Source organism: Cyprinodon tularosa, unplaced genomic scaffold (genome assembly GCF_016077235.1).
Source record: "Cyprinodon tularosa strain WSP-4 unplaced genomic scaffold, ASM1607723v1 ctg551, whole genome shotgun sequence".
Classification (NCBI taxonomy): Eukaryota; Metazoa; Chordata; class Actinopteri; order Cyprinodontiformes; family Cyprinodontidae; genus Cyprinodon; species Cyprinodon tularosa.
The window spans coordinates 1,526,744-1,539,191 of NW_024039287.1; the positions used below are offsets into that span (position 1 = coordinate 1,526,744).

Consider the following 12,448-nt stretch of genomic DNA (forward strand, 5'->3'; position numbering starts at 1 on the left):
CAATGTTCTATTGCATTTTGCAGCATATTTATGTATTTGCACCATACTGAACCTTTCAAAATCAATGCCTTTTACACCATGACTTTAAACCAGTTTCCTTTTCTCCTACACTATTAACATTCTGATAACTACTGCACTTTATAAATGGTGAAGTTAATTTCACTGTCGTTAGTTGCCTCTTCACTGCTGAAAGCTGTATGTATCGAAATTTTATTTTGTATACACAGGGTACGAATTTTGTCTAAGTTTAAGTCTAAATAATATGTGTACACATTTGCTGAGATATTAAGCATCCTTTGCTGCGTCCTCTTGGTGAGGAGATGTTCAGCTCCCAATTCAGGTTCTGTGGGATGAAGAGGATGTAGCTAATATTATGGTCAGGATGATGTGAATGAAGGTGGTGTCATCCGCGAACTTCAGTAGCTTGAGTGACTGGTGACTGGAGGTCAAGCTCTTGGTGTTCGGTGACATTAAAGGCAAAGCTGAAGTTCAAAAATAGGATCCTTGCACAGTTTGCTGGAGTCCAGTTGCTGCATGATATATTATAGGGCTGCAAAAAATGTTATTGTGTTTCACACTTATTTTCTCTGCATATCCCTTAAATTATATAGTTGTATTATAATTTAATTAAGTCATTATTTAAGTGAATTATCTATTTGTCGTTAGTGTGGATTTTATTTTATTTACTTATTTTTTTCTTCATAAAATATGACCAAGAAGGTCATACTTTTCTGTGACTCGAATGTGTTTTAAATGTATTTCAGGCAATATAAGCCAATGCAAGTACAATACAAAAATACATTTTTATCAAGATAGCTTACTATAGGTTTATTAGGTGTGGTAAATTTGTCAGCTTTAAAATACATGAAGATGAAGCATGATTAGATCAGTTTTCTAAAAATTCAAGGGGTTGATTATCCTAATCTGAAGTGGGAATGGAACTCCTTTTCTTTTGGATAAAAAGTTCCCACATGCACAAAAAAATAATTTTGAACAGTTTGATTATTATTGTTATTTATTTATTTGACAGAAACTCATTATTTAGTTTTAGTGACAAAAAATATAAAAACTTAGCATTCATTTTAAAGTAAATTGCTTTCCAGAGGTAAGTAGATTTAAGAGTAGCACTACTTCATCATATTTAAGCAAAAGCAAGAATGAGATGTATACGTCTAATAAATTAATTAAAAGTGTTTGGTAAAAAGGCTGCTTATGTAATGAATAAATCATAAGATCTGATTTACTATTTAAAATGTTTAATAAGAAAGACAAAAATGAAAAGTTATTTGTAAATTTTGGTTTTTTTAAAGTCTTTTATCAAATAATTGAAACAAATAAATAATGTAATATAAAAATAAGAAATTCAGGCAGAAGAAGCTCTTTTCCAAACCAGTTCTCTTTTTGACATAAAACTTGTAAACATAGTATCTCCAGTGACAATAATTTCAACTTACTGTAAATAAGCTTGACCCCAACTATAAAAGTAGATTCACTAGATAAACATTAACTGTGTTTTATATATATAGGTTACTCACACTTAATGAAGTAGCAAAAACCTTTTACTCAAGTAAAAATGGAAATATTTTACCAATATATTACTCAAGAAAAGTGCCATGTTGTAAAACTTCTTCTTAAAGTACTTTTTTTGTCAAAAAGTTACTCAAAAGTCAAAGTCAAAAGTCAAAGTCAAAAAGCCTTTATTGTCATTATATTCTGCAACGGATACAATGAGATTTGGGACTTCCATATCAGCTACCGTGATATGTAGCTGAGTAAATTAGTAAAGTGTTGCTTCCCTGGGTGTGTGACATATGTTAATTATTGACCTGCATGTTTGTAATCTGGCTTTTAATTATTTCAATAAAAAATCGAGAATGCGCACTTTTTACAAATTACAGCTGAACGTCGTAGTAGGGTTATTACGGTAGTGGGCATGCATCATAAGCAGAGCTGAAGGAGCCGAGGAGGAGGAAAACAGTTGAAGGCAGCAGGAGAAAGGGAGACGGAGGGGGCTGAAGTTGGGCTGCGGCCGCTTCCCAGAGCTGATTTCCCGCTACGACCGTCTGTGATAAATACAACCACATCGTGTGTTTTATTATTTTACGTGTGGTGAGGTAATAGTGGGCTTATCATCTGCAGAAGGTGCGTATAAAGAGCTAAATTAGCCTGGTTGCTAGCACTAGAGCTCCTGCTGCTTCCACTTAAACATTGTTGCGGGTTTTGGAGTTAGCCAACATGTGAAAATACTCAAGATCTGTCTGCTGGTGTTTAAATAACTGCCACATCACCATGGTTACGGTTACAGGGGCTAATAAATCTAAGCTTTATGGTTAGGTTGAGTTGTTTCAGGTGTGGTAACCTGGGATTTAACAGTTGATTCACACATTTGAGCTCAAAGTAACGTCTGTTTGAGACGTTATGATCAACTTTTAGGATCCTGTTGTCGAAATCGTTTCTTTAACGCGAGGATTTTTAATGTTTATGTTGTGTTGATCGTGTCCACAGCTGGAAGTCGACATGATGGAGGAGTCGGTGAGCGCCTTTGAGACGCATCTCACGGCGGTTATGGACAGCCTGATCCGCGCCTCGGTGTGTGAGATCAGCAAGCTGTTCCAGGAGGCCGTGAGCGACTACCTGGTGGAGCTGTCTCTCAACAGGAAGGAGAACGAGGCTCTGAAGCTGCGGCTCAAGCTCACCGAGAGCAAGCTGAGGACCGAGCGGAAGTACGGCATGGGCTGGGCGGCCAACCGCCGCAACGCCGGGCTGGCAGCGGCCGAGGAGCTTGGAGGAAGGCAGAAACGGAAAGTTGACATCGCCCGTAAGTATTTCTATTGGCCTCTAAAGAAGGGTTGAAAACCAAACACTTGTATTTTCATCAGTTCCTGGCAGATTTTTTTATTGAACGAGGCTTTAATCTGGCTGTGCAGACACTGACACACTTGTTTTGTTGGAAACCATCTGGCAAGAGCTGATCTCTCTCCCTCCCTCCTCCATTCCTCCTCCGCCTCCTCCTCATGATTTCTCCCTCCATCTTTCACCTCCCCCCTCTCCTGCTTTCCACTGCATTCTGTCCCTCCCACTCCTCTTTGCTTTTGCTCCCTCCCTTCCTGCCTTGCTCCTCTGCTTCTGGCTCCCTCCTCCCCTTCCTGCTCCTCCTTCCGCTCTCCTCCTCCTGCTTGATCACGTTGCACACACACACACACACACTCTCTCCCCCGCCTCCTCTCCTGCTTCTCTCTCCATCGCCCTCCATAATTACACACTCAACTTCTCTTTTTTTCTCTCTACTCCTTCATGCTCTCCTTCAACATGCCACCCTGCGTCTCCTCCTTCTCAACAACTCTTCTTCCTCTCCTGTCATTTCTCACATGTTCGCTCCCTCTACGCCCACACTCCTCACTTGTTCATCATCCATACTCCTCCCTCTGCTTGATTTCTTCTCTCCTTCACCCCAACCTCTGTTCCACTCATTTCCCCATCTTCCTCTCTCCCATATTCTCTTCTTCACCCTCCTAATCATCTCCTCCCACTCATCTCTCTCCCCCTCATATTTCATCTTCTGTCTCCCTGTGCCCTCTGTCTCCACGCCTCCTTTCTGTCCTTCCTTTGCCACCCTCCCCTATCTGCAGGAGGCAAGCAGAAGAAGGTCCCATCAGCAGCCCATGGCAAAGAATGGCCTGGAGGTGTGTGGGAGGAAGGAGGAGGTGGCGGAAGCGGTGGGGGAGGAGGAGGAACTGGAGCTTTAGGCCTAGTAACAGCAGCAGGAGAAAGAGGGGGGAAGGAGGCCAGGGAGGCGTACCATGTCCAGTTCCCCAGGGATGAGGAGGAGGAGGAAGAGATGGTGGAGGACGAGGACGGGGAGGGCAGCTTCACCGGTGAGGGGGAGGAGAATGCCAACATCAAAGAGGAGGTAAGAGAGACAGGCTTTCTCGGAGGAGGAGTAGGAGGAGAAAAGTGGCGCAGCATCACTGTGTTGCTCGGCAGATCATGGGAAATGTTGACAGAGATAATGAGGAGATGTGATGAGAGTTTCTCCTGCCCTTGTTCTTTCCTCAAAAAAAAGAAATTCACGCAAGAAATGTTTGTGATGGGGGGAACGCTGCTGATTAGTTTTTTAATCTTCAAGAATTTCTCTGGAGTGGAGATCTTCAACTGTCTAGTACTTTTAGCTTAAAAAAAAAGCTGGAAGAGATGAGAAGCTTTTAACTATGCAGCCTGACACCCAAGTAGTAAATTCATACCGCATCTTAGCCAAATCAAAATAGATGGAGCTAACTATTAGATAAATAAGGAAATCTGTTACTAGCTTCAAAAACAGGCTTTTGACTTGGAAAAATACTCCTGTTGCAAGACAATAATCCAAAACCTTAAGACAGAGCTACAACTTCATGGTTTAGATCAAGCATGTGTTTGAATAGTCCAGGTCATAATAAGAGCCGAGATAAATGAATATTCCGTTTTGCTCTTCAGACTGAATGAAACAAAGTTTTCAGGCTTTAAGTAGCACCAAGCTGGGAGAAACAAACCGCAAACTTGTTTTCTCCAAACATTAACTCTACTGGACTGAATCCAAATACAAACCATAGTTTTTAGAAATATAGTTTTAAAAAAATAAAAGGGAAGTGTGTGTAGAAACAAAACAAGCGAAATGATGACTCAGCCACCACCGTGCATCACAGCAGACAAGAACGGCAAGAGTTTGATTTAGATTAAACTCCTTAGATTTAGACTGATGGTGGTCAGTGAGCCCCAGGGCAGCTGTGGCTACGATGTAGCTTGCCACCATCAGTGTGTGACTTAATGGGTGAATGAATGTAGTGTAAAGCTTTGGTCAAGTCCTCTGACTTGATAAAGCGCTATATAAGTACAGGCCATATACAATTTAGATAAAGTATGCCTTCTTTCATCCCGGCATCCTTCTATCGGCAATAATATCAACCCCTTAGCGATACACACTACATTTACTGTTAGTTATTTACCATCCTATAACAATTAATTATGCGCTGATTAAATAAAAACTGGCTTTCTTTAACTTTTAAGCTTTATTTTAGTCTAAGCAACGGCTACCTACCCTGACACATTTACTCACATCAACAGCTGTTTATACATTAACATGTATTTTTCTACTAGCTTCCAGTCCTCTGCATCCATCTTTTTGTGTAGTACCTACAAAACTACTAAACTTTTATAAAAAAAAAAAACTTGATTAAGATTGCAATTTAGTTCTGCTGAGATCATTTGTTCTTTTAAAAAAACCTAGATAAACAGACTCTGATTTTCAAACAAATCCTATCCTCTTCAATGACTGTGTTTTTCTCTCTGTGGTTTGATGTAGTTTTCTCAGACTGAAGGCTATCAACCAGCTTCTCTGAGGCTCATAAAGGAGGCTTTGAAGATGAATCCACCCAGCCAGAACCTCCACTGTGGCTCAAAACCCTCGAGTGAAGGTAATGGTGTCAGACTTCGAAAGACTTCAGAGACGAGCAGTTTTACAGAAAGTGCAAACTCTTCATCTCACAAACTCCCTCCTCCCTCTGTGTCTCCCCTGCAGACCTCACAGATCGCCCTCCATCTCTTCATCAGAAAGGAGAGGAGGACTGGGCTCTGAACCGTCCTGAACCATCAGCTGGAGGCATGACAATGGATGAGCTTCGAGGTCTGGAATCTGCGCTGAGAGCTGAGAGAGGCCGCGAGCAGGCCACCGGTACAACACGGAGCGACAGCGAGGTGACACAAGGGAATGAGACAAGCGTGGCTCCGAAGTACATTGGACTGGATGGACTGGAACAGGAAGAAGAACTGGATCCTAAGCCTCCTGCTCTGCAGAGGGAGAATTGTGTTGTGCAAGCTGCTTTGAAAGATGTGAGGGCTGAAGGTGTGGATGGGTTGGAGCTAAAGCTAGCCTGGTCGAAGAAGCTGAGAGAGGCAGACTGTGCTGTTGTAAAGCCTGTAGAGGGTTCTGTAGAGCAGGCAGAGTCAGAGCAGCTGCATCATCTGTCTGCTCCTGGAAGCGTTGAGGAGAGCGGAGAAGAAGAGGGCGGAGGAGATCTGCTCCACTTCTGTCCACATTGTGGAGGAGGCTTCACTTCAGAGGCGGAGCTAGATGAGCATCCGTGTCCACTAGGTGTCGCCCATCTACAGGGCAGCGGAGCAGAAGGGGGCCTCTTCCCCTGTGCCCACTGTGGCAACACTTTCAGCCATGCCTGGGCCCTCAAAAACCACGAGTGCGCCTGCGCTGCTGAGCGACCGCACTGCTGCGAGATCTGCGGGAAGCGTTTCACACACTCGCGGTCCCTAGAACGCCATCACCTGGTGCACACAGGCGAGAGGCCACATCGCTGCCCGCAATGTGGTCGCTGCTTCAGTCGTCTAGGCAACCTGGAGAGGCACCAGCGAATCCACACGGGGGAACGTCCGTACGGATGCGAGGCCTGCGGCAAACGCTTCAGCCGTGTGGAGTATTTAAAAAGACACCAGCTGATTCACAACAGTGAGAAGCCAACACTGCAGTGCTCCAACTGTGGGAGGAGCTTCTTTGATGTGGAGGAGCTGAAGAACCATCAGTGCTTTTAGAGCCTCCCTTTGAGAACCTCAGACTCTGTAGAAAGTTGGAGTTGGCAAACGAACACGACTGCGTTACTCTGTGATAATGTTATAGGTGCACCTGGGTGATTTTTGCTGGCAAGAAATCAACTCAAAAATTCTTATTGTTGCAGGTCATAAAAATATCTGCTGTTTTTCTGTGGAAATGTGTAAAATCAGAAAATATTTATAAGAAAGACTACATTGTTAGTTTTCATTATTTTAGCAATAATTCACTTGTATTTAGTACCAGTTCCTTTCCTGCCAATTTAACTGACCGTTTTGTAGGCTTTGTATTTTGTATCTTTGTGTTTTGGTCACTGGTAAGAAAAATAAACGTTTTGATTCATCAGATGAAATGTGTGCACATTATTTACAGGTTCAATTGTCACGGTTTGCTGCCTCTCAGAAGACCTTGTTCCAAAAACCCTGATATTTCCTTCTGTACTCTCAGTGTTAACAGGGTGCTCTCTGGATTTATTTTCTTCCAGTTATTTTACCTGACTGGAAAGAAAATATTGCTCCACTGGTTCTCAAATGCCTTGCTAATTAAAAACTCCCAAAGAACAAAGATAAACAGTCAGTGTTTAGAAAGTGAGAACTTAAGTGGTCAACGTTCCAAAAAGCCTGTTCCACTGAAATAACATTAAATATTCTGAAATAACATTTAATATTCTGTGTAAATGATGCTGATCAATTAAAAGTAAAGTTGTATGATAAACAAGTTGAATGATAAACAACACCATGTGTCTTTCTGCTTTTAGGCTTCAGATTTAACAACATTCCTGTGTTGTGTTTGCGCTGAAGAATTGTAGAAGAATTAAATAGTCATCAGGGTTGCTAGAAACAAAGAATTTAATGTGAATTCTGTGTTTCCAGCAGTCTGCACCCTGGACAGGTCGTCAGTCTGGCGCAGGGCAACACAGAGACATACGATCATGCGTACACACACCTAAGGACAATGTAAAGACACCAATTAATCCAACAGTCATGTTTTTGCAAGGCAGCAGTGCTACAAACTGCACCAGGGCCTGAAATATATACCGGTAGTTCTAATCACATACCCCATTCTTAACATGATTGAACTTGATCATTTATGTTAAACATAATATAAGTTATTCTCGCCTTTTTCCATTTATTTGAGTTCAATGTTAACAGACAATCCCCTCTAGCTGTGCCATGATGGATTTTTCTCAGAAAGCCAAAATATCACTTCCCCTTTTTTCAATGTTCCTTTATTAGCGGTTTAAATTGGCTCTTGACTGTTGTTCAAAGAGTCCTCAAAAATGTAATTTTGTCTAATAAATGTACTACTATTGTAGTTAGCTTTAGACTAAAATGGCCCCTGAGCATTGTGGCCACAGAGAAGCTCAGAGTAAATTGGTCTGGATGGAATAAAGTAGAAAAACATCCACTCTGCAAAGGGAGGAAGAAGCAAAGGAGGAGTTTAGCTACTGGAAAGCCTGCAGGGGGCGCTGTAGAATAGAGAGAGAAAGTGAAAAGATAACCCTTTATAACCCTTAAGGTTTAAAACCTTTCTGCAACGTTTTGCTTAGTTTTTATCTAATCTTCAAACACTCTATATAGCTTATTAAACAAACACCACTTTAAAATGCTCAGTATATTTATACTTCAGGCTTCCTACATCCTTCTGCAATCAGAAGGTATCTGCACCAATCATTTATGTGAATAGAGATCAGTGGTTGAACAGGGCATTTTCCAACAGGCGACACAGGCAGCTGCCGGGGGCGCCATCTGCTGGACATGGTGCAACATTGCATAATGAGAAAAATGAACTAAATGTACCGGTATTTATATATTGTGAAACCATGGATACTGAAATAGGAAATTCTGATTAGTTAAATTTAAAAATTGGGAATATTAGTGAGATTTTGGTGTAAGTTCTGTGTCAACTTATTTTCCTTAAAAAGAGATCTTAGTGATCCTGTATTGTTGACATTCATTAAGATGACTTTGATTGCACATTGTGGTATAATGTTTTTAAGTAAATAAGATTTTTTTTTTTACAATTACATTGAGATAGTTGAGTTCTGCTTTTGATTTATTCTGGTCTATATATGACACAAAACACTTGGTTATTGTAATAACCAAGTTAACATTTATTCTGTTTCACTTTTGCCTTTCAAATTTATTGTCTTAACCTTGATATTTTAGCTTTACTTTAGATTGTACAGCTGAAAGTTACTTTTAATTTTGCACTCACCACATTCACAGACTCTTTAAGTTGTTGTATATTGTAATATTGTAATTCTATCCCTAAAACTTATATTTATTCTTCAGGTTATTGCCTTTAAGAGTTTTTGTTTAAACATTAAAAATGAAAAAAATAATAATTATACAATAACTGTGCTGTTGCTATGTGGGAAGAGTGCAAGTCAAAGGGGCACTCCCACCTTGGCCGCCAGTGAACCTAGAGTTGTTGGGTTATATCTAATCTGTGAATAAAGGCAGACTAGAGGCCAAACCAGGCCTAAAATAAATTAAAAAAAAACAGTAGTTTTATGATTATGATTAGATCAGTGGGAGCATATCATTCATTTCAATTCAATTCAAAAATACTTTATCAATCCCAAAGGGAAACATCAGTTTAAAAATAATTTTTATGTAAATAATTATGAGTCTCTCCTTTGTTCTGTTAGTTTTAATTTCCATAATATTGCTTATTGTACATTCAACTCAACTTCATTCATTTATCCAGGCCTAACAACAGATTTCCTCTCATGAAATGTAATCCAATCATACGAATCCCAAGTCAATTACAGCACAGATTAATACAAATAGATTACATCAGAAATGAAGAAAAAAAAAATCTTTCAAAAGCATCAAACTATTATGACAAAAAGCCTTAAGTCTCGTTTTGTTTCATGCTTATTCTCTAATTGTTTAATGGAAAATTAGACACAGAAAAAAAAAACAAAAGAGTCTAGTTGATTGTAGCCCTTGTAAAATTTATTATAACAAATAAAACAATCCAAATTATTACTTGTGACTCAGTGGTGAGTAATAAAGCCAATCCTTTTATAAATTTGAATTCCTTCATTTCTCACATTTTCCACTAAACAGACGGATAGTAGCATTCAGCCTCTGCGCCAGGATGCCCTCCAAATTCTTCAGAGGCACCTGCCTTACATCATAACCTCGAAATGATGGCTTCACTGCAGCATTAATAGGAACAATCTCCTCTCCGCTGCTGCGATCATTTCTTCCCACGGCACCAAATGTAGGAAAGAACTGTTTCATAGCCTCAGGGAGGTCAGCTCTGTACGAGGGGCAGCAGTAAGCAGACCACATGTACTCAGGAACAGACACTCTGTTTTTGATCCAGCGTGTCTTTGATTTGTAAGGCATGGTACCAGTGATTACGTACATCAGCCCGTTGCAGAAGTCCTTGAATCTGTTCAGCACCTCTTTCTCCAGCCTGTTCCAGGGCCCAGAGTTTGAGGCAACCCGTTGAGGGACAATGTTTGTCAGAGTAAAGGTGGCTTTCCTGTCTTCTTCCCTCCTCTGGTGCATACTAGGACAGAGGTGACCTTTGGAGAAGTCAGAGTTCTTGTAGTCCTGGAGGACGGCTTGGCTTTCAACAACATTCTGATCAACTGTGGCTTTAAAATCTTTCATTTCTGGACTGGCACCGGAAAACGCCAACTGGTAGCAGAACAACAGTGAATGAATGATTAAATCAATCAATAATTATCGATTGTAGAAACTTCAACAGATTAAATAAAACTCCTACTATGGACACAACTATGTATACACCAATAAAATTGTTTAAGGAGTCTTTGAAATATTCTTTTATGTGTTTTACATTAAAAGTTGGCAATTACTTTAACAGTGCAAATGTGTATGAGGCATATGAATACAGAGGCAGTGGTGGGAAGAGAAGCCAAGAATTGTACTAAGTATTTGCATTACTACTCTGGCATACGTTTAGTCACTTCAAGGTGATCATCCCAGCAAAAATACCCTCATTAAAATATTATGTAACAAACAGAAAATCTAAAACTTATGTGCAGCTTCTAGTCTTCAGGATAATAAAAATACAAAAACAGAGCAAATAAATAACATAATTAAAAAACAACGAATTAAGGTAGTAGAAAAATTTTTCTAGATCCATGTTCCAAAACATACAAGGACTCAACAAAGAGAAGATTTAATTAAAACGATGAAGCAAGTTAACAATTTTGGTTTAAAACAGGCTTGTTGAGGGGTTCTGAAAAAAAATGCAGACTAACACTCAGAGGCAGAACGGTGAATACTGAGAATTCAGCCGATCATATCAAGCAAATGAGGAACAACAGACTGATCCCTTATATAAGGATCAAGACTGGTTTGAATAATCAAACAAATGAGCAACAGGTGCATGAAACCAGCTAATTAACAGAAGCTGTGGGGGAAACGATAAAATGGAGGAAATACAAGAGACGCAGTAAAATAAAAAGCAAAAGTAATGCCTTGAGGAAGTAAAGACAAAACCAGCCAAAAACACAAAGAAATTCTTCAGAGAAACAAATAAAAAAGGGCTAAACAAACAGAAATAAAAAGACAAACAGCAAAAGTAGCAGAATATGGAAAGACATCACAAGCTGAATCAAAATCACAACCTAACTTGCAGATCTTGGCATTTCATCATAGAGTAAAGTAAGTTGGATTAGAGCAGCCAGAAGTGTTACCCTAAAATAATATTATAAGTGATGTGCAGTAAAACGATTAAATGAATACCTATGAAAATGTAACTGAGTAACTAGTTACTACTGACAGAATGATACTCAGCTTTGGGACCTTTTGTACATATTTCACTTTTCTAAAATCATGGACTTATAGTTCAACTATGTTTCTTATTGGACCTACCTGTGGTTCATACTTCCACTTGGGTTTGGGCCGCCTTCCATCAGCAGGACTCAGAATGTAGGCAGAGTACAAAGGAGCCCGATGCCGACGGTTGTACAGGCTGGCAAAGTGATATCTGTTCTTGTAGCGCTGACAAATAGGCTGGTATTCTGCACCAATAATCCCCCTAGGGGGAGTTTTATTGTAGAAGAAATCGAGGCAGGGGGAGAAGTCCTTGCTGATCTCTCCCATGACCAGACCACCAAACCAGGGCAAGAGAAAGAGCAGGACTGCTGAGGAGAACGGCAGCGAGTTCTTCCACATCTTGTGGAGCAAGTTGGTCAGATGAGAGGAATCAACGGTAGAGAGATGAAAGATCTGCAGATGGGCTTCCTCCTATAAGGTGCTGTATTCTCAGGGAGATGCTTTATATGCTGACAAGCGAAACCTTGTGGGGATGTTTTGAACAACACCCATTTTCAGCAAAACTTCTTACCTAAACCTGCGGTCAAAGTAGCAGAAACAGGTAATAAGAATTTTGTAGCAGTTAGATAATTTCCTATAACCTAATGTTTGGTCTTATGACATCAGTGACGGGAAACAAGACACACTAACAATCTTGTGGCCAAACTGAAACAATTTTAAGTTTACTCCTACACAAACTGACTTTGTTTTTGTTTTTTTTCTTTTCATCCATTTCATATTCAAAGCATTGAATATTTGAACATTTAGAAAAATGCCCCCATTACAAGGCAACTGCAGTCTGGAGATGCATATTGGTTGGCATCAAACCCAAAGTGTCCATCAGCACAATCACAAAGGACTGCTTGACTGTAATATTTAGCCACAGACATATCTAAAGTGTTTTGCACAATGTTCTGCATATTGGCCACGTTATATGGACGCCAATCACAGGGGAGTTTTTTGTGGCTAATACGCTACTGCTAACTAAGAGTAGAGACATCTTGTAAGAGCAAACAGAAAAGTGCCTTTAGACTTAGGGTTAGATAAATAAATA

At 40.1% G+C, this 12,448-nt stretch overlaps 2 protein-coding genes across 2 annotated transcripts; one reads left to right on the forward strand and one right to left on the reverse strand.

The window, feature by feature from the left end:
- The first annotated feature begins 1,951 nt into the window (after window positions 1-1,951).
- si:dkeyp-121d2.7 (zinc finger protein 92 homolog) lies at window positions 1,952-6,941 on the forward strand. Its single transcript, XM_038305149.1, has 5 exons — window positions 1,952-2,142; window positions 2,506-2,818; window positions 3,630-3,910; window positions 5,336-5,447; window positions 5,552-6,941. The coding sequence occupies exons 2-5, from the start codon at window positions 2,518-2,520 to the stop codon at window positions 6,571-6,573; spliced, it is 1,716 nt and encodes a 571-aa protein (XP_038161077.1). The 5' UTR covers window positions 1,952-2,142; window positions 2,506-2,517; the 3' UTR covers window positions 6,574-6,941.
- Window positions 6,942-9,519: 2,578 nt separating this feature from the next.
- On the reverse strand, window positions 9,520-11,925 carry LOC119796502 (endonuclease domain-containing 1 protein-like). The gene is made up of 2 exons (XM_038305092.1): window positions 11,452-11,925; window positions 9,520-10,248 (listed from the first exon to the last, which is right to left on the reverse strand). Exons 1-2 carry the CDS (start codon window positions 11,752-11,754, stop codon window positions 9,640-9,642), a joined length of 912 nt encoding a protein of 303 aa, XP_038161020.1. The 5' UTR covers window positions 11,755-11,925; the 3' UTR covers window positions 9,520-9,639.
- Between the last annotated feature and the right edge of the window lie 523 nt (window positions 11,926-12,448).

What these genes read in the sequence shown, in the direction of transcription:
- si:dkeyp-121d2.7 (XM_038305149.1), top strand. Translation starts at nt 2,518, where the DNA reads ATGATGGAGGAGTCGGTGAGCGCCTTTGAGACGCATCTCACGGCGGTT. An exon ending in ACGGAAAGTTGACATCGCCC is followed by an intron (nt 2,819 to 3,629) that starts GTAAGTATTTCT and finishes CCCTATCTGCAG; the next exon opens with GAGGCAAGCAGAAGAAGGTC. An exon ending in CTCAAAACCCTCGAGTGAAG is followed by an intron (nt 5,448 to 5,551) that starts GTAATGGTGTCA and finishes TCTCCCCTGCAG; the next exon opens with ACCTCACAGATCGCCCTCCA.
- LOC119796502 (XM_038305092.1), bottom strand. Translation starts at nt 11,754, where the DNA reads ATGTGGAAGAACTCGCTGCCGTTCTCCTCAGCAGTCCTGCTCTTTCTC. An exon ending in AGTGGAAGTATGAACCACAG is followed by an intron (nt 10,249 to 11,451) that starts GTAGGTCCAATA and finishes TTCTGCTACCAG; the next exon opens with TTGGCGTTTTCCGGTGCCAG.